Source organism: Dryobates pubescens, chromosome 32 (assembly GCF_014839835.1).
Source record: "Dryobates pubescens isolate bDryPub1 chromosome 32, bDryPub1.pri, whole genome shotgun sequence".
NCBI classification, from domain to species: domain Eukaryota; kingdom Metazoa; phylum Chordata; class Aves; order Piciformes; family Picidae; genus Dryobates; species Dryobates pubescens.
Window position 1 is genome coordinate 5,936,644 of NC_071643.1, and position 20,752 is coordinate 5,957,395.

The window sequence follows — 20,752 nt, forward strand, 5'->3', positions numbered from 1 at the left end:
CCGGCGCGAGCCGGTGCAGGCGCTGGCATCGGCATGTGGGCCAAGGGGCTGTGGGCGCTGCTGGCCGCGCTGCGGGCGGGCTGGTGCCTGCTGCCGCAGGCCGGCTACCTGCACCCCGACGAATTCTTCCAGTCGCCCGAGGTTATGGCAGGTAAGATGCTGGGCGCCGTCGGGAGGGGCGGGGCTGAGGCGACCCGACGCGGAGGGGCACTGGATCGCGACCGCGACCCCTCAGAGGAGGAGCGGCGGGAGCGCGCCCTGAGGCGGGCGAAGGTGCCGGGGCAGTCCCGCCGCTCCCGTCCGCCCAGCGCGGAGAGACACCGCGGGTGCGTGTTCCCTTGCAGCCCCGCAGCGCGGGATCCGCGGGGATCACGCCTCGCCGCGCACCGTGTAGGCGCGTACCTGTCCCGCACCGCCTGCGCGGTGGCTGGCGAGCGGCTGTTCCCCGCAGGAACGCGGCCCCAGCAGCGTGCGCCCCGCGCCCCTTTCCTTAGCGCCTCCTGCAAGCAGGGCAGGTGCGGGTCGGCACTTCATGGTGGCTGTTTCTGCCGTGCTGTCCACAGCAGTGGCGCCTGGAACCACGCACCCCTATCGGAGTTGGGGTTTTTGTTCGCTTGGGGGCTTTCTGTTCGGTGTGGGTTTTGTTTGCTTGCTTTTTGGTTTACTTTTCCTTTTGACATTTTGCTAAAAAATAATAGTGTACTCCTAAAAAAAGTCGACACCAGCTTCAACGTTTTAGGGATTGCTCTGCTCTGCATCTTCATGCCTCTTACACTAACACATATCCCTAAAAAAAATACATTATGTGTGTATTTTTTTTTTTCTTCCTTTATAGGAGATATTTTAAATCTGCAAGTCTATTATCCTTGGGAATTCCTTTCCACCTCTCCTTGCAGAACAGTTGTCTTCCCATTAATGACATCTGGAGTTGCCTACTGGGTGATCAAATCTTTGCAGCAGCTGGACTTATGTTCAAGTTGCATCAACAGCTACACCCTTCTGGTATCGCCTCGCCTTCTCTTTACAGTCTCTTCTTTCATACTTGACTACAGTGCTTACCGCTTAGCGCCTTCCTGGGAAGCGGATCCATGGAAAGCGCTGCTGCTTCTTGCTGGATCGTACGTCACTCTGGTGTTCTATACAAGAACCTTTACCAACACACTTGAAGGACTTCTCTTTGCCATTCTGATGGTATTGGTTTCCTCAAGGAAGTCCGATGGCACCTTAGCGGCGCCTACAAGCGGCCCTCTTATAGGTGTGATAACGACCGCTGGGTTTTTCAACAGGCCAACCTTTCTGGCATTTGCTCTAATGCCCCTGCTTTACTGGGCAGGTTTAATTGTTGCCTCTCAACAGAGCATTAAAACTGTCATAAACCACTTGTTGAAGCTTGTCCTATGTGCATGTTTTACTGCCGTTGTTTTTATCACAGCCGACACCTTGTACTTTACTTCCATGGGCTTAGACAATCTCTCCAGCACTGGCAAGGGCAGCCTGTTTGATGTGCTAGGTCAGTTAAGTGAGAAAACTATAGTAACCCCTTTCAATTTTATCAGCTATAATCTTAATCCTTATAATCTTGCTCTGCATGGAAGTCACCCACGAGTCACGCATTTTGCAGTCAATGGAGTCATGCTCTTTGGGATCTTACATATTCTGGCCATTGGTGCTGGTTTTAAAACATTAAAGAAATCTATCCAGCATTTACTATGGGCCAGATCACATTGCCAGGGGTCATCTGGGCTGTTGGTGCTTTCTGAGGGCAATCCAACATTACTGCTCTTTTATTTTGTTCCTTTGGCATTTCTCTCCCTGTTCAGCCACCAAGAACCTCGCTTTCTCATTCCTCTCATCTTGCCATTGGTCTTGTTCAGCACGTCACAGAACAGAGCTGTGAAGTGGAAACATGTCATTGTTATTTTCAATGTTCTTGGGGCTTTTTTGTTTGGGTGCTTACACCAGGGAGGACTGATTCCATGTTTGTTTCACCTGGAGCAACTCGTGCATTCTCCAGAGTCCTCAAACCATCCAAGACACTATACTCTACTCTTTGCTCACACCTACATGCCTCCTAGGTCTCTGCTTAATATCAAGAAGAGAGACACATATATAGAAGTCATTGATATGGCTGGATCTGCAGAAGAAACCCTCTGCCAGACAGTAGAGCAGCAAGCAAACAATTTTACCTGCAATGACTGTGATGTTTTTGTCATCATTCCCGGTACGGTCAGAGCCACACTTACAGAATGTGATGTTTCAGTCAAGAACGAGACTTTGCTATTTCCACACTTATCAATGGAAGACCCACCACAAATATCCTTGCTATTCAGTGGGAACTGGAGAAGTCAGTTAGGACTATACATCCTTCAGCTAGACAGAAATCACAACAGCCTTTAGGCTTTAGGAGAACGGTGGCTTTGTTTTTCACTTCACCTGGGTGCTGCCCAAAGGTGCTGCAAGACCACCTTCTTCACAGACCCAACTTCAGCACAAGCAGTGGCACTGGGAGCTCCTCTGAGTTTCCTTATTCCCTCTCTTTATGACCTTACACTCATCCAGTAGAGCCAGTTCTGCAGAGAACCTGCTTAAAATCTGATGTCTTTAATACAACCTTTGTCATTTGCCTGATGAGAGGATGAAATTGGGTCCCATTTTAGCTCATCTGTTGTTGAAAGTTCTTAGCCTCTTGAAATTGTTGTGGATTTTGTGTTTGCTGATAGGAGGCATTAATGCAGGTGCCTGAGTGAAGTTACAGGACTAGACAAAAGCTCATCTCACTCAATGCTTTATTTTATGCTCTTAAAAATACAGAGCCATCTCTCAGTCATTAGGCCGGACTGCAGGCACAATGCAGGCACCAGCACTGTGATTTTGTGTTGGGTGGCTGTGTCTTGAAAAATCCCCAGCACTGATCTGACAGAATCTGATTTAGGACACAGAAGATGCTTCAGCATAAGTACTTCTGCTAAATCCTAAAATCCAAGCTTTGCCTGTTTAGCTTTTATCACAGCAGCTCCCTTCCTGAGGATGTGTCACACGTGTATTACAAGAGGAGCTTGAGAATGTTGTGTTTTGAGGGCATTAGACATATTTATCATTTAGCTCCTCGTTCAAGGAGCTGCACAGACAGCAAGCAGGGAACTCATAGGGATCTGATCCTTTGGTTACATTTGACCAGATGGATCTCTGAACAGCCTCACCATAGGGTTAGAGATCTAGGGGAGCATGTGAGGATCAGAGGGTGGAGCTGCATCCCCTGTGCCCCCCTTTTCAGTAACCACTCCCCAGTAAATCAGCTTAGTGAGAATGACAGCTTGCATCCTGGCTCTCTATTGGAGAGCAGCCTGACCTTAAAGTGTGATACAAATTACCCTGACCTTCAGCTAAGAATGATGTTTAAGCTCATATACAGAACTCACTTGCTCTTGTATGCTTATAGCACAACTAACAATTTTTGGGTTTGCCTGCTTGGACTTCTGGATTCAAAACAGCTGGAGGTGCTAATTTGGCACATGCATTGTATGTCAAGCCCCTCTATACAATGAATCCTGGCACTTGAAATTCTTTTGCTTAGAAAGGCAGTAATCCTTTTTGCAGTTCTTTCCCCCTCACAACTTTACACGAGGTCTTATGAGGCAGTTTGTTAACACAGATAAGAATGGTGTAAGTTGCTGCCAGGCTCTGAAGGGAGGCTAGGAACAACCTGTTGGAAGGATCTGCCCTCATCTTTCAAACTAGGCTCTGGATTTTTAAGGAACAGAACTCTTGCTCTCTTTTTGTGTTGTCTCTCCTTCATGTTCATCTCACATCCTTCATCCCTAATCATTGACAAGCCTGTAAATTAAAGGTGCATGTTGGGGGGGGGGGGTGGGGAGTAGGGGGAGAAAGGAGTGCACATGTTTGTAATGCTGACTCACAACAGTGGAAGTAGTTACAAATGCACTATGTCAGCAAACCTATTTTCCAAGTTAATTTTGGTTGTGCTCTCTTACACTGGCATGACAGCCATGTGCCACAGCTGGTACTTCATGTCCTGCTTACTGTTTTCAGCTTTACTAAAACAGCTGAAGTTTTGAAAGTTCTTTTCATAGCAATGGTCATCTGTCAATCTGTTGCAGTTTGGGCTGGGTGCCCCCTGCTCTGTTTACTTCCTGTGTCCAGAAGTCCAGCCCAGAGGGGTAGACACAGGAAATTAGGTATTTCCTACCATAATTCTTTGCACCACTGTAAGATCCAGTGTGGGGTCTGGCACTTCCTCTGTCTTTCCTAGTCGTCACCCAGTAACTGGGGGAGATGTCTCCTGGCCATGGGCCTGGCTAGGCCCAAGGCCACAGTGGGATGGGCAGTCTCAGATCTGGCCAGTCTCAGATCTGGCCAGCTGAGATTAGCCTAGTGGGGGGGGGCGGGGAAGAAGGAGCCCTGGGGGTCTTGGGTGTACCCTCAGGTGGGGATGGGATGTTCCTGGGTCTGCTTTGGGATTTCTTTTGTCACTGTGCTTCTGGCTCTCTGTACACACTCACTGCTTTCCATTTAAACTTTCCACCACTTTTGCAACCCGTTTGTCTGAGTTGTTATTTTTTGCCCGTGGTGGGGAGGGGGTCTGCCTTCAACCCACTACACAATCTTAGAGGGGTAGACCTTGAATCTCTTCAAAGATATGACAGAGCCAGGAAGAGAAACTGGACTACCAACACTAACTCAGACTGAAAAGACACTGCTCTTACCAGCTAGACTTGTATAATTTACATCATAGATCTATTTTTTCCATCCATGCACACCGAAGTCTTTGTTGGTGGAAGGTTTAATTTTACCAGAAGTGCTGGAAATTTTACTTCAGGTAACATGCAAGGTTCTTCTCCCCTGGGGTGATACCAAGAATGAAAACCATCCTCCCCAGTTAACTAAGCATTTAACTAACTGAAGTACATAATGGTATGTTTAGTCTCATATGTATTGTTAGATGGAACTTAAGTAAGTCATCTCAGTGTATCACTTGTGAAGGACACATCCTTTCCTGTATGTACAGTTAAGATGGTTGTTTTGGTCATTTATTTGTCCCACTCAACCCTTCTTCCTACCATTGACTTTAGGTGTGCTTTTAGGAGAGCTACTGCATCTCTTTTACCTACCTGTGAAATAGGCAGTTATCCTATCCCTCATCATCAACAGTTAAGAGCTCTTTTTGCATCAGAGTTGTATTAAACGTACAATGTTACTGTTGTATAGACAGAAACTGTTAAGTCTCCAGTGAGACATTTGTTTTTATTTCAAGTTTCTTGCCAAGCACTTAGAAGTGACAAGTTTGACAGCATTCCGGACAATGTTTAATGTGAGTCTGCCTGTTACTGAGTACTGTGGAAAGTGCAAACTGGCTTTGAAATGAAAATCCGTCATACCAACAAGCAGCATGCTTCACGTGTTCGTGCTTGGGCTCGGGAACCGCTCCTGGCTTTAGGCTATGGAAGAGCAGCGCAGGCAGGCCGGGTAACGGTGAGGTCCCCCGCAGCTGACGGCGCCCGCCACTACCGCCGGTTCAGGAGAAGGCTGCTGTGGTTCGGCTGTCACCCAGGAGCCCGTTAGCAAGGCCGCGGACCCCTTCAACCGTCGTCTCTAATGCACTCGTTTCCCAGGGCTTGGCACAGGAAAGCGGTCGCGGTTTCCTCCGCGTCTCTGGCGGGTTCTTTGCGCCGGCTGCGGCTCGGCAGCTGCTTCCTCCTCGGCACGGCGGTCAGGGTGCTGCCCCGGGGCGGCCGCCTCGGCCCGGCCAGCGCCAGGGGGGCCGCGGCCAGCCCCGCGCCCGGGCGCCGTCCTTGAGCTGCCCGAGGAAGGCGTCGCGCAGGCGGAACAGCCGGGGACCCAGGTCCTGGGCCGCCTGGCGGGCGCCGAGCTGCCCGCGGATGATGCCGGTGGCGGCGAGGCGAGCGGCGGCGCGGATGGGCCGCGACTCGGAGAGCTTCTCGATCAGGCGCGGGTTGCTGAGCAGCGCCGACAGCACCCGGCGCAGCACCATCCTGCGCCTGCTCTCGCGAGAGCCGCTGCCACCCCCGCTCTCGCGAGAGCAGGGACCCGGCTCGCCATTGGCTGGCCGCCGGCGTGCGCAGATCGGGCCCGCCGTGGGACCGGCAGCCGCGCCGCCGAGGGGTGGCCATGTGTTCCACCGGCACGCTCAGCATCCTGCGCAGCGACTCCTACGTTGACCTCAGCCAGTACCGGGACCAGCACTTCCGGGTGAGTGAGGCGCCACCGCCGCAGCTAGCGGGGGCCGCGCGGGCTGTCGGGGTCCCGTCGTGAGGTAACGCTGTCTTTGCGGCTCAGGGGACGCGGTACGACCAGGAGCGACTGCTTAGGAAGAGCTGCACGCTGTACGTGGGGAACCTTTCGTTCTACACCACAGAGGAGCAGATCCACGAGCTCTTCGGCAAGAGCGGCGACATCAAGAAGGTCATTATGGGGCTGGACAAAGTGAAGAAAACCGCCTGCGGCTTCTGTTTCGTGGAGTATCCTTCTACGGGCCTGGCCCTGCTGCCCTGCCACCGCCCGATCCAGGCGGAGGGAGCAGGCCGCCTCACCGGTGGGCAGGAGCGTGGGTGAACTGAGGTGCTGGCTCTGAGTCACGGGGAAATTATGCAAGGACAAAACTCTTCGGCTGCCGAAGTGTCTGCGGGAGTCCGGGGTGAGGGAGGGCTGACCATACTGCACGTCGAGTGAAGGTTGCTAACTTGCTTTCACTCTGATACTTTAAGCCAGATACTTTTTAGCTAGGTGGTGTCTGCAGTGGACGGCTTTGTGCTGCAGTAGAGAGGCGTTTTTCATACAACCATATGCATGAATTTACCGTTGGTAACTTGCTCTCCCTGTCATGTGTTGGCTTTATTATATGCTAAATTCCGAGAAATATTCACTTGCTTTTTCCAGTGAACTAACTCATTGAAAAGTTTGCAGCATAAAGAGAGCATGCATGGGGGTTCTCATGCTTCTTTTTAGTAATATAAGAGCTTTACAATCCTAAGGGTGAGGGTACTTAAAGAAGCTTTCCTAATATCTGTATTTTTAATTGCTTGAATTCCTGCATATTGCTCCGTTTCACTAGCAGTCTTCTCAGCCCACATACCTTCATGAAAGCAGTTGCTTTGAAAAGTAGTGGAGCAGGAGCTTAATTCAAACAAATCCTTGTGTTTGTAGCCCATTTGATGTTGTTCCTTTTACCTTGTGTTGCAAATAGAAGCCCTTTTTTGTTTCATTAACTTGTGAGTAAGGTATTATGCAAGAGGAGACGCAGAAAACGCAATGCGGTACATCAATGGAACCAGGCTCGATGATAGGATCATAAGGACAGACTGGGATGCAGGATTTAAGGAGGGTAGACAATATGGTCGTGGAAGATCAGGGGGCCAGGTAGGTTGTTGTACAGTCTAGTTTTGAAGGGACTGGTCATTTTGCCAAATTACTTCTGTTTGAGTGAACACACTCAGGACAACTTCAGAAATAGCAGCTTCAGAACTATTGTTTAAGATAGCGATATGTGTCAGTCTGTAATGTCTCTTCATGATGGTGTTATCCTCTAAGAATGTGTGTCATGTATTGCATTGAAAGCCCTTTCAGAAACCTCTTAGCTGCTTGGGGAGATGATGCTAATAAATAAGCCTGGAAAACATAAGGCTGCCAAGAACATAAAGGATGCCACCTAGCTTACCCAAAGCTGATCAGGCTGCAGATGCTTTTACTGTTGCAGCATGAGGCTAGCCATCCTTGCCTTGGCTGTTGTAGAGTCAGAATTGGAAGGGACCTCAAGGATCATCCAGTTCTACCGCCCCTGCCTTGCTAGATCAGGTTGCTCAGAGCCACATCCAGCCTGGCCTTAAGAACCTCCAGGGATGAGGCTTCCACCACCTCCCTGGGCAACCTGTTCCAGTGTCTCACCACCCTCATGGGGAAGAACTTCCTAACGTCCAATCTGAATCTACCTATTTCTAGTTTTGCTCTATTCCCCCCAGTCCTATCACTACCCAACACCCTAAAAAGTCCCTCCTTGGCTTTCTTGTAGGCCTCCTTCAGATACTGGAAGGCCACAATAAGGCTTCTTGGGAGCTTTCTCTTTTCCAGACTGAATAGCCCTAACTGTCTCAGTCTGTCTCCATAGGAGAGGTGCTCCAGCTCTCTAATCAGCCTTGTGGCCCTTCTTTGGACACATTCCAGTGTGTCCTGATTTAAAAGAGTTCCCCTGGACATAATTAATGAAGGAAGTTACTTTCTGCTGTATTCTGGGCCTCTGCATGATGCACATTGTCTTCTTTTTGGTCAGACAGCTCCTTGTTACCATTGATGTGCTGTGAACTGAGTTTGACTATGTTCTGATCATGCAATAGTTTTTGACAAACTATTTGTCTTTACTGGACTTCCCCTTTTCTCCTCCTTCATAAGGTCCGAGACGAGTATCGGCAAGACTATGATGCTGGAAGAGGTGGCTATGGCAAAACTGTTCAGTGCCAGTGAATGGCAAATGACTCATCAGCCTTACAGGAGAGCCCAATCTGCATTGTAAAGGCACAAAATAGTTCTGTTGGAAACAAATTTATGTAGCTGCAGATTCACAGAAACTACTCTCCTTGTTCCTGTGATCGCACGGTACGTTGAGTATTTGTTCTGCTCTAATACCAGGATCCAAAGCATTGCAGAGCACATTAATACAGAGGACCTGGGGGCAAGGTTATGCACAATAGTGAGTGTGAGGCTTTGGTCTCTAAATGCTGCTGTAACTACTGAACCCTACCAAGGTTTAAGGACATGGTGCTTTGTTTCACTGGCAAAACTTGATTGTTCTAACACTGGATTTTGTTTACATTGGTAGTACAGGGTGGGGAGCCGCAGTAAAGGAGGTTTGCTGTATGTTTCAGAGATGAAAGAAAAAGGCAGAGCCTGAAAAGGAAGTGGGATTTCTAGGCAATTGTTCCAGTGACTTGAAGTCTCTGGCAGATTTTCTGGGATTAGCATCCTTTTCCACTGATGCTGCCCATAGCACACCTACATGAATAGCCACACTAAACCAGATTGAGCCCAGGAATCATGAGGTGAGAAGCAGGCCTAGCAGAGATCAGCAGAGAATCCTTTGCATTACGTTGTGATTGCACAACGTTGCATGATTCAGAACCATTTTGCTTTGTGGGCTATAGAGAGCAGCAAATACAAGAAATACAGGAGCAGTTCTTTTCACAGTTGGGAGTAGAAGTATTTTGCTTCTATTTGGTAGTTCTCTACAGCCTTGGTATTTGAGGAACAGTGTATTTCCTGTGCATACAAAAACGGCACGGGTTCTATAGTTAGCCCTACAAAGAGGATACCTGATGAATTGTGCATAGTAAGAAAGTTGATTCTCAAAGTTTCTCTGAGAGATTTGATTTCAGACAAAGGTAAAAATAAAATGGGACTTTTGGGGGGAGCCTTACTTTCCACATAGAGATTATTATTTACTCTCTGTTACATGATGGCATTTTGATACGCTGCAGACATGAGAAGAGTCAAAAAAATGGGTGCTCTCACAATCTGAACTTGACCTGCTGAAAGTTTTAGGGGATCTGTTCCAGAACTTGGGAGTATTCTATAAATGGACTTCTGAGTCCTTTGGAAATGGCAGTTGGTGAACCGTTGTTCAAACAGCCTTTTATCTATGGTTCCTTTAAAACCTTACATGTACCAGGTGTGTCAGAGTTAATCTTTATTCACTAAAGATACTGTTGGAAATCTCTGTTTCTTGTGTGCAGTTAGTCATAACTGTTACTGTACATTGCAAATACACTGGGATAGCACAACTGCAAGAGGACTTTGCTGATGTAGGAAGTTTTGGGAGGGCTTTGGCTTTCATTGGCACACAGAGTAAAACTAGATTTTCAGGACCACAAACAAGACCTTGAACAAAGTTACCTTTTTTTTTTAATAGAGTACATTTGATGATGAGCTTACAGCCTGTAATCTGCTCTAGGAAACCTCTGAAGTTTATTTTTCATTGTATTAATTTTGTATGAAAAAAAGGAATTGCCAAAACTCTTAAGTCACTTTAAAATAAAGCTGCAACATGAAAATCTGTTGGTAGTCATTATTAATGGAATCAGTGATAGAAAGGAGTGCTCTGCAGGCTCCTGTCCACATCCTTTGCTTGAGTGTCTTGTGAAGTGGTGACAGTGAATATTCCATCAACATAAGGGACCTCGAAAGATCATCCAGTCCAACCCCTCTGCCAGGGCAGGATCACCTAGAGTAGGTCACACAGGAACACATCCAGGTGGGTTTTGAATACCTTCGGAGAAGGAGACTCCACAACCTCTCTGGGCAGCCTGCTCCAGGGCTCTGTCACCTTCACAATGAAAAAGTTTTTCCTTATGTTTACATGGAACCTCCTCTGCACCAGCTTACATATACTGCCACTTGTCCTGTCTTTGTGAGAGCCTGGCTCTGTCCTCCTGACACTGCCCTTCACATCTTTCTAAACATGAATGAGGCCACCCCTCTGTCTGCTCTTCAAACTAAAGGACCCCAGCTCCCTCAGCCTTTCCTCATAAGGAAGGTGTTCTACTCCATCATCTTAGCGGCTCTGTGCTGGACTCTCAAGCAGTTCCCTGCCCTTGAACTGAGAGGCCCAGAACTGGACACAATATTCCAGACACAGCCTCATCAGGCTTGTTCAGTTCTTAACTGGATGCTGAAAGATGTTTGGTTTATCTTCTTTACTCTTACATTTTGGGTTACAGAACATTAACTTCTTAACTGGTACCGAAGTGGATGTGAAAGTCCTTGGTGTGTAACTAGTTTTCAAGGGGTGCTTAATGGAAACCTCATTTCTCTTAAGTGTTACGAGACAGTCAAATAGAAAGGAGGTGGTAACAGTTTTTGTTTCTCTAAACCATCACTGTCTTTTGCTGCATGTGTGTCTGTGTATGGAAAGGTTTTTGTCTGGTTTTTTGTTTGTTGGCTAGTTGTTGTTGCTTTTTTTGAAGTGAGATTTTTCTATTTTGAGAGAAGTTGCAGTCAGAAGGGACTTAAAGCACAGATTGTATCATGTGAATTCTGAGTATCTCAAAAGTACATGGAGAGGAAATTAATTGAACATGGTTTGACTTTTGCCTTCCCTAACTGAAATCTGGCAAGGCTCTGCTGAAGCCAGTGCTTAACAAAAGCAGCTCAATGAAAGTCTTTAAAACTTCACTGGGAGGCTTCTTTAGCCCTCTCATGTGCCAGTGTTGTGTTTAGGTTCTCTTGGGAGAATGGCTTGTCCAGTGGTCTTTTGACATGCCAGTGTATGATGATTAAACTTCTATGAAAGTGTATATAAGCTCTGTATTAGCTTTTCTAAGTACTTGTTCATCATAGAATGGGCTGGGTTGGAAGGGACCTCCAAAGGTCATCTAGTCCAACTCCCCCCTGCAGCAGGGACATTCTCCACTAGATGAGATTGCTTAGGGATAGTTGAAGTTCCCATCAGGAGAAGAGCCTGCAAGCACGAAGCCTCCTGTAGTTGGAGTAGGAAGGCTTCATGAGTTGGCTTCCCTTGATCTGGTGGCCTGTAGTTGATACCAGCTGCAAGGTTCCCTTTGTTGCCTTTGTGTCTAATTCTTATCCATAACCTTTCAGCCTGTTCATGACTCTTCTTCAGGGACAGTTCCTCACAGTATCCTTTTTCTGACATAGAGGGCAACACCTCCACCCCTTCTTCCTCACTTGTCCCTTCTCGAATAGTCTAGTAGCTTCAGTCCAGTCATAGGATTCACCCCACCAAATCACAGTGACAGCTACCAGGTCATCATTTTCTAGCTGCACAATAGCTTCCAGCTCCTCCTGTTTGTTGCCCATACTGTGTGTATTCATGCAGCAGCTTCAGCTGGGCAGTCGGCTGCATCTCTTTCTTAGCAGAGCTCCCCTTGATTTCCTTGAAGTATTTCATGGGCGTGACATAGAGTCATAGAATCAACAAGGTTGGAAAAGACCTCAAAGATCATCAAGTCCAACCTGTCACCACAGACCTCATGACTACTAAACCATGGCACCAAGTGCCACATCCAAACCCCTCTTGAACACCTCTGGGGATGGCGACTCCACCACCTCCCTGGGCAGCACATTCCAACGGCTAACAACTCTCTGTGAAGAACTTCTCCTCACCTCCAGCCTGAACTTCCCCTGGTGCAGCTTGAGACTCTGTCCCCTTGTTCTGGTGCCAGTTGCCTGGGAGAAGAGACCAAGCCCCTCCTGGCTACAACCTCCCTTCAGGCAGTTGTAGAGGGCAATGAGGTCTCCCCTGAGCCTCCTCTTCTCCAGGCTAAACAACCCCAGCTCCCTCAGCCTCTCCTCACAGGGCTGTGCTCAAGGCCTCTCCCCAGCCTTGTTGCCCTTCTCTGGACACATTCAAGAGTCTCAATGTCCTTCTTAAACTGAGGGGCCCAGAGCTGGACACAGGACTCAAGGTGCGGCCTAACCAGTGCAGCGTACAGGGCACAATGACCTCCCTGCTCCTGCTGGCCACACTATTCTTGATCTCTAGCTCACATGCAGTTAAAATTGGTTGAAAATCAACTTGTTTCGGTTTTCTGACTTAATATTTTGTACTTGATATCTTTACATATTTTTAATGGGGACTTTCTGTGACTTAAAAGCTTCCTTAGGGGATTGCAAGTTGTTGCTTTGGGGGGTGTGTTTGGTTTTCTGACAGAGCACTGTTTTGCAACGTCTGAAATGACTTTTAGTGGAAACAAAACCCTTGTCAGCTTGTCACACTGCCACAAGATGTCATGAGAAGCCAGTGTCTCGCTTCAAGATGAGCGTGCTCTGGGAGGCCTCGCAATCAGCTAAGTCAAGCCATTGCTCTGGAACTGTGTGTTCTGAAAGCATCTCTCTTCACCATGCAGCTAATGCAGTGTCTCTGTTCCTTGGAGAAACTCTTTAATATTAGAATTCTGCTTAAAACAAAAGTGGCTAGTGACTATTTGCATACCCTGAAGCAGTAAATGTGGAAGTGCCTTAAGGTTGCTGAGGTAGTGTGCCTCCTAACTCTTATGCACTGGAAGGTTCTCTATGTAGTAACCACGATTGTGCTTGCTGGCAAAGGACTGGTTTGTGGTTTGGCTTTTGTAACTGTTATTTTTTTCCCCCCTCTGAATTTACTCCAGTAAAAGGAGAAATGCATTTCTAGGAGCTAGAATGGACTTTTCCCCACTACATCCCAAAACATCCCAAAGCATTTCTGCTTCTGCCTTCAAATTCCCTGAGTTTCATCTCTGAAATCTACATGTTAGCTTGAAAAAAGCCTTCAAGCAGCAACCTTGCATGGTTCCACCCCTCACAACTGTAAAGAGAAGGCATTTGGTGTTGTCTAAGCTTGTCAGAGGGAAACTCAGCAGAGAATATGAAGTTACCCAGAACTCTCACACACATGTTGAGTCACAGTGACCTTTTTGATGAATTGTAGAGTACAGTCCTGTCAGGAACTTGGTTTTATCTCCCATTGAGTTCGATAGGCTCTGTGTGCACAGTGCTGAAGTACCAAATGTGCTTTAATGAACTCTAACATTTCTCCATAAACTGGAGATGTGAAGTGCTAACATGCCAGCAGAATTCTTGACAGGTCATGGGGAAGCAGGATTGACTCCTGAGTTGTATCTCAAATGGAGTCAGGGAGGCTGAGGAGAGCTGTGTCACAAAAAGTAACTCCAGCATTTTGGTAGGGGAGATTCAAAATCCCTCAGGCTAAGTCTACAAGATCAGTGGCAGGGCAGCGTTTTACTCAGAATCCAGGCCTGTGAGGGCCAACAAATATTAATTAGTCTACAGAATTTAATAGGGAAGGACCTTGCTACAGGAGGCTGCAGAAGCTGGCAGGGTGCGGACAGTGAGGGAAGATTCCATCTGATCTGTGCTAATCCAGTAATTTGGATTCTAGACACAAGATGGTCACCAAGGTAGACTTAATAAAACATTAAAAGAGGCCCAGCAGCCTGAGTAAATGCATGGTGTCCATCAGCTGTCCCCAGATGCAGTGTTGATTCTGTATATGGTCATGTACTTTCCCCTGAAGATCTTTAATTGAACTGACATGAGAGTGAGTTTATTGTGATTGATTAGAAAACAAAATCACTTGGACATATGTGAGCAAGTGGTGCTGTTTCTCCTTGTGCTCTGTGAATTGTCTGTCCAGTAGAGCTAGACAGGCTGGAGTACTCTGAGAGGTGCATGCCTCAGCAGGCAGAACACATTTGCTGTTGTCGCTAGAGAGATGAATAAAACTGAGAACTAAGTAATTGTAATCTCTTTCTAGGGAAGAATGAGACAGGGCTCCAACTTCAGACAAATGTGAAGGTAATGAACTTCTCAGACCTGTAGCTGGTCAGAGAGAGACCTATCAAACAAAGCTGTGTGCTTGAAGTGCCATATTGTGATGGACTCTCAGATTGTAGAGTTTGATAGGCAGGGCTGTAGAGAGCATATTTGGAGTGGATGTTGGCAGGACATGTCTATCCCACTTGCTGAAGGACAGTCTGTTGTATCTGGTAAAGGCTCCAGAGCATGGAGACAGCTGCACTGTGGCTGCCTTCTGTGTAGAAGGTCAGAGTGCTTTTCCCTGCACAAGAGCAAAGCCTGTGGTTTTCCCTTTTTAATGGTTGTGGCAGGTGCCTCCCCTGATCAGGAAGGGAGTTTTATTACAGCTGTTAAGTCTAGGAGAGTATGTTCTACACAGGTGTACAGCTGCAACCACACAGAGTTTAGCCTGGGCTTAAGCTAGAGTGCTAGAATCTTTATTTCATTTTTTTGGTACTTTAGGTTTTAATACATTTAAAGGGATATTTTAATGAGCACAGAATTCAAAATTGCCTCTCAATAATGACTCACCCACTGTTGGCCAGAAGTTTATACTTGGGCTATGCAATTTGACAATGAAGTTCTCTCTTAGCTGCATATCCTTACAACCCTAGGACTTCCAAAATGCACAGGTGACTGAACAAAGTCCAGTGTAAGTGTAGTGTAATAGGGCTTTTTTTAGAAGCAAGGTTTAATTTCCTTTGTGTTGTGTTGTTTGGGGTTTTTTTTGTCTTGAGATATAATTGATTTAGAAGGCTTGTGATCAAAATTAATTTTGTGTTAAGAACCCTTTAAGATATTCCATCCTTTCTAAACCTTTTTGTATTGTTGAATATGTTGTTGCCACAACTGCTGTCAGTGGCTGTATAACTTACAGTAGAGACGTGAGAGACTAAAACTGCAAAGGAATTATGATGACAAAAGCTAGACACAAGCCATAGCTTCCTATTCTACCTTCTTTTTAAATGGAGGAAAGGTATTCCACAGTTACAAGGAATATATTGGTGCTTTTCAGACATGAGTCAAAGGTTCCTATTGAAAGAGGGAAGGTATAAAACACCCTTGTGTCATTAGGAGCCCTAGTTCCATTTGAATAGGGAATGTGCTATTTATGATCCTTAAAGAAAGCCTTCAGGTCATGAACAGCACTTCCACTTGTGGAGGAAAACATAAGAATAGTTGTCTGAAAACCTGTATGAAATGAACATCCTCTTTTGAAGCCTTCAGTCATTCAGTTGCTGAGTCCATTTAAAAAATCCTTGGAGAATTAATAGAGGCTACGAGACAAATAACATTAAAAGCCCTCAGTGAAATTCCAGGTTTAGCACTATTCACAGTTTAGTTTTTGAGTTAAATAACTTGATTTCAATAGGCCTGAGCTCATTAGTTGAATATACCACAAGGATGAAGAGTGAATTCACTGACTTTGGTGGCTTTACTCTGCCTACATCTGGGAAGAGAATGGGTGAACAGATTATCTGCTGTCATAGGCAAGGGAGACTTTTTAAAGAGAACAGGATCTCAGTTTCTGCATTTGAATGTACTGTAAACCTGCCCATCAGAATATTTCTGCTGTGTTGAGCACTTGAACGTCTAAAACTTGATGTGTGTGAGGTTATTATCTTTAGGCATGCAAATCCCATGGAGAGGGACATGAAAATATCCATGAAAAGCAGGCTTTGGGTTTACAGCTACATTTTGCACCTTTGCTGTGGCAAATAGAAGGGACCGTGCTGATGGGTGACGGTGATGCAACATACGTGTGAACAGTGATGGCAGTGCAGTGCTGCATCACAGCATTTTTGTCCTTGAGTTCTGTTTGTAATTTTCACAATTTACTGGCACCTCTTGATTTGTGTAGCAGCTTGATTGGATTATGGACTAACTCTGGTAGAAGCAGAGACACTCTGAGCTGTATCACTTCTGGGCTTGAATTGATGGACTGTTGTGACGCTGAGCTGTGCTCTGGGGCCTCCCTCTCAGGTTTGCAGCCACACAGAGACCTGCAGGGATGATAGCCATTACTCCTGAAACGGTTTCCTTTATTTCTTCATTGCAATCTTTGTGCTGATTCTCGTTGTGGTTTTGTTCATGAAGCCAGGAAGTTGGGAGTTGATTTTATATTAAAGAAAAGCGATTCATACTTTGCTTGAAGAACTCCCAAGTTAAGCATCTCAGATCTTCTGTTAAATGCACTACCTAAATACTGTTGGGTTTGCCAGGAAACTGGGCTGCTCTGTTTAAAAAGATTTGAAGAAAAAGTTGTAGGTGTTTTGCAATACTTCCCTATTTCTTGGCTAATCTGTATCCATTTATTTATGGGTGGCAAATTATCTGTTTTCTGTGGTTGCAAAGTTTACTGCAAGTAGCCTGACATCCTTCCTGTAAATTCCACTCTCAAAAGCAGCATTTGACTCTTTCCTCTTCTCTTATGGTTAAAGCCTGTATGCAGTTGTAATTTAGCTGTTCTGACTGCAGGGGCAACGTGCTGCAATGCATGGCCCACATCTGGCCTTGGAAAAATTCAGAGTGACCAGAAGCATGCTGAGGCCATATGTCAGCAGAGCTGGGTTCAGAGCAGGCTGCATTCTAAGCATTGGTTTAATTTCCAGCACGGTTTTTGAGGCAGTAAAGCTTGGATCATTAAGAACAAAAGTTTCCTTCTCTCAGTTACCACTATGTGTCAGCAGCTGCTTGAGAACTTTGAACAGACTTGGAAATACCTTCCCCAGAAGCACGTGTTTAACTCTCACACCACTGCTGGGACTTTCTGTACTTCATTTCTGTGTGTCATTTACCTGCTTTACATGTTAACAAGTCAAGAATCTATAAGTGTGCTGTCCTCCTTGGGCCTTTGCAGCTGTGCTCTGTACTGAAGGAACATTTCTTTTATGAGTGTTCTGTTATCTCCCATGTCACTCCTGTGAGACCTGGCACAGGGACAGTATGTTGTCCTTAAAACACTTCATCAGTTCTTAAATCCTTGTTAGTTTTAGAGTACTGAAATGAAGTGACTGTTTTGAATGTATTTAGCTAAACAATAGCTTAATATGAGAAAGATGACAGCAGTTGGCTGTGAATCTCAGCCAAGAAAGTAGAATGCTTTGGTTTTATTTATCTAAATTAAAGGAGCAGTATAAATCAAATAGGAGAAGCTGAAATTGTTCTTCTCGGTCCCTGGTTGACCTGCATCAGGCAGAGATTAATTTTACAGGATCACAGAACAGTTGTTGGCTGAGACCGGTCAAGACCATCCAGTTCAATCTCCTGCTCAAAGCAGACTTTACAGGGCCATGTCCAGTCAATTTTTTATTATCTCCAGGGATGCAGACTCCACAACACCTCTGGGTAACTTGTTCCAGTGTTCAAGCTGCATGGATGATCTACCATATTTGACTGCTCTTCTTTGTATCTATGTACTTTGACCAGAGGTGCCAGTGAGTCCCTTCTGTGGAGAAGGCACAGAAAAGCTGCAGATCACTGCCTTGCTGTGATTTGACATTTTGTGATGCTTGGATGCTGAGACCTACCCTTCAGCTGCATCTGTAGCTGTGTGTTTGGTTGCCTGCAGACCTACAAAGAGCTTTCCTACCAATGAATAGTGCCGAGTACCCACAATTCACCTTGCAGGCAGTGTAAGTCCTGTGGTGTCTGCCCAAATAATACAGTTACAGCCAGTATAGTCCCTGAGTAGGTTGTTAATACTTAATTAAAATGAGCCAAAATATTTTATAGTCTGAGTAATTTATTTTCTTGCCCTTTGTGACAGGTTTGGCTCTGGCTGGTGTGTTCTGTTTGCATCCTGTGCTGTTTTTAGCAGTGTTGATGATCCTTCTCTGCCTTGTGCTGCAAACCAGAATGACATGTCTTTTTGCTGGTACCTGCTACTTTCACACATGGGTTCAGTTTCTCCAGAGATCAAAAACAGATGGATTAGTCATATGTGGGGACTAGTCTGATCTGAGTGCTACTGGGTTAGTTGTATTGTGCTAATGGAAGCGTTCCTTTCTTTTTCCTGTACATGTAAATGAGAGAGTCGTTTTAAACTGAACCTTTTTATTGCCCTCCCCAGAGAAGAGACAAAAGAGAACATGTTTTTTTTTTGGTGGGTTTTTTTTGAGAGAGGTCTGAATTTGGTGATTATCTTGGGAGAACAATTTTCTCTGTGAGATGTGTTTCATGGGCTGTTTTGAGTGCATCAGGTAGAGACCTGCCAGAAATAGTGCTAATTCCAGGAGCATCAATGAACAACGTAAGTTTCTCTTGGGTGCTCCCAGCAATGGCAGGGAGATCAGCCAAGTTCTCTGTTGACATAAGGCTTTTCCCCATCTTTCTCTGGAGTGTGCCCTATATTAGCCAAGCTCTAAACACCATTAATAAATGCCAAACACATTTTCTGCAGCTGCCAGAGAAAGCTGTCCAGAGTGGCTATTTATCACTCTCACTCACTCTGACCCAGTCAAACCCACATTACCTATACAGAAAATTGATTGGGAGGGGATAATTCTCTACAGCTTCTCATGAAAGACAGTCATCATTTATCACCAGACTTCACTGTAAACAGCAATTCTTCCACTCAGGACAGCAGGAACATGTGGGTCTCCAGGGAGTACCATGACTCTCAGAATGTTTTGAAAGATGCTGCTGCAGTGAGTGTGAGAGCCTTAAATGCAGGGTAGCTTATAGCATGGTTTATATCAAGTCTTGGTCTTTAAAACTAGTAGTAATTTTAAGCTGCAGCACTGAGTTCAGATTGGACTAGCAGTGACCTTGGACCAAACTAGTTTTCAGTGATGGGCAGATCCAGAGTGGGCTTTGAGGAAAATTGCTGGAGTACATCACAGTTTGCATTGGTTTTGAAGGAGGTGATTTGACCTTTCCCTTGTTACTGTTGCTATTAAGGCGATGAATGGGTGGATGAAAGTGCATTGATATGAATCAGCTAGCTGTTGCCATCCTGCTTAGCATTCAGGCTGTCTAAGCTCTAATGCTCTGTCTGCTATGTGTAAAGATAATCTGAAGCATTAAGGCAACCTTTACCTTTAAGTTGATTAAACTTATAGTGCTCTTTCTTTCTAGAACCCCTTGACTGTACCGGGTTCCTTAAAAAAGGTATCATTTCTCTTGACAAACTTGGGGTTCTGTTGACCTGTAATAACAAAGGATATGGGTGAAAACATTAAGTAAAGGGAAATTAAAACTTAGTTGTTAGGGAAATAAAAAAAAAAAGGAGGACATCTTTGAGTAAAGCTTTCTTTAATAAGTTTTAGAACTCCATTCTAATACAAGTGCTCAAGGACATAATTGGCAATATATTTAACAGCAAGTAAAGTCTCTTCACAGGTTGGCTTTATCTGAGATTCAGGGAGAACAAAACCGTATCTACCAGTGTCTCTGAGCTCAAAGGTGAAAGAGTACTTGATGCCTTGATTGTAAGCCCAGTCGTCAGAGCCCCCTGCAGCAGGATCTGTTGGTAAAGAAATGGAACAAAGCTGAAGTGGGAAAGCGTAGCTGTGTCTTGAAATGTGATGTGCTTTGGAGTCACTTCACGTAGCCAGATATGCAGAAAGGACAGATAAAAAGGAATATTCAGGGAACTGATTGGTTTCTGCTGCTCATGGAAAAGCCTCTGTGATTTTAGGCCATTTGTGAGCTTCATCCCAGCTGATGCATGCAAGCAAATGTAAACAAGCTAAACTGCTCCCTCTTGGTCCAAATGGTGGGGAGACTGTGGGAGGAATGTCTAAGGAACAGGAGAGTGGCATGCTTGCATAGGGCTTAGAAAGCGTTAGTATCAGAAGGGAACATCCTCTCACTGGGTAGATTTAGAGGTTGATACAGAACTGCAGATCTGGTATATCAGCTCTGCCTTTTTTCTTCTGGACAAATGGCACCCCTCCTTTCCAGGCCTTTGGTACAACAAAGGCAGTCTCTTTCACTGAGGAAGGAGACTCTAGAATTGCTAAGCTTCACCAAAAAGTGTTGAGAGGAAAAGTCTCTCTAAATATTCTGAAAATTGAGAGAAGCCAGGTTTGAAATTTTTTCCCATTTAATTATTCAAGGAAAGAGAAATAGGGAAAAGAGTTTCCACATTTAAGGGAATTAAGAGATCTTAGGTATAGGAGATACTAAAGCTCCAGAAATCTAGATTTGGCAACCTCAGCTTGGCTTTTGACACTGTAAAGGCCATATCCTGTCAGCTGAGTTCCCAAGAAGGACAAAAGAATGCCATTGTAACTAGCACATTTCTCAAGCAAAAGAAAGAATTATCTGTGTTGCTAGTGTGGCTGAAGCCATTCTTTAGGATTCAGGTCAGCTTTTCACTTTGTCTTGGAAATCCTGGAAATGCAGACCATCTGAGGTTGGGATTTTGATGTTTAAATCCCTGTGTGTGATTTAGGAATGTATGCTATGC

The 20,752-nt window shown here is 45.6% G+C and overlaps 4 protein-coding genes across 7 annotated transcripts in view; 2 read left to right on the forward strand and 2 right to left on the reverse strand.

Moving 5' to 3' along the window:
- Positions 1-33: 33 nt before the first annotated feature.
- On the forward strand, positions 34-3,858 carry PIGZ (phosphatidylinositol glycan anchor biosynthesis class Z). The gene is made up of 2 exons (XM_054175515.1): positions 34-151; positions 836-3,858. The coding sequence occupies exons 1-2, from the start codon at positions 34-36 to the stop codon at positions 2,395-2,397; spliced, it is 1,680 nt and encodes a 559-aa protein (XP_054031490.1). The 3' UTR covers positions 2,398-3,858.
- Positions 3,859-4,606: 748 nt separating this feature from the next.
- On the reverse strand, positions 4,607-6,031 carry NCBP2AS2 (NCBP2 antisense 2 (head to head)). Its single transcript, XM_054175518.1, has one exon. It carries the CDS (start codon positions 6,008-6,010, stop codon positions 5,729-5,731), a length of 282 nt encoding a protein of 93 aa, XP_054031493.1. The 5' UTR covers positions 6,011-6,031; the 3' UTR covers positions 4,607-5,728.
- Positions 6,032-6,134: 103 nt separating this feature from the next.
- Positions 6,135-20,752, forward strand: part of NCBP2 (nuclear cap binding protein subunit 2) — a 24,071-nt gene continuing 9,453 nt past the window's right edge. For 2 of the 4 annotated variants that reach the window (XR_008462979.1, XR_008462980.1), the window contains exons 1-4: positions 6,135-6,228; positions 6,316-6,497; positions 7,257-7,395; positions 8,422-8,625. Coding sequence is in view for 2 of the 4 variants with exons in the window: in XM_054175516.1 (XP_054031491.1) it covers positions 6,148-6,228; positions 6,316-6,497; positions 7,257-7,395; positions 8,422-8,493 (474 nt within the window). In the remaining 2 variants the exon portion in view is untranslated. Of the gene's footprint in view, positions 6,229-6,315; positions 6,498-7,256; positions 7,396-8,421; positions 9,489-20,752 lie in introns of those variants that run through there. The other 2 variants (XM_054175516.1, XM_054175517.1) reach the window with 2 other exon arrangements.
- CPB1 (carboxypeptidase B1) overlaps positions 19,617-20,752 on the reverse strand; it is a 28,804-nt gene continuing 27,668 nt past the window's right edge. The window contains exon 11 of the mRNA XM_009910849.2: positions 19,617-19,804. Within this exon, the coding sequence (XP_009909151.2) occupies positions 19,617-19,804 (188 nt within the window). The remainder of the gene's footprint in view (positions 19,805-20,752) is intronic.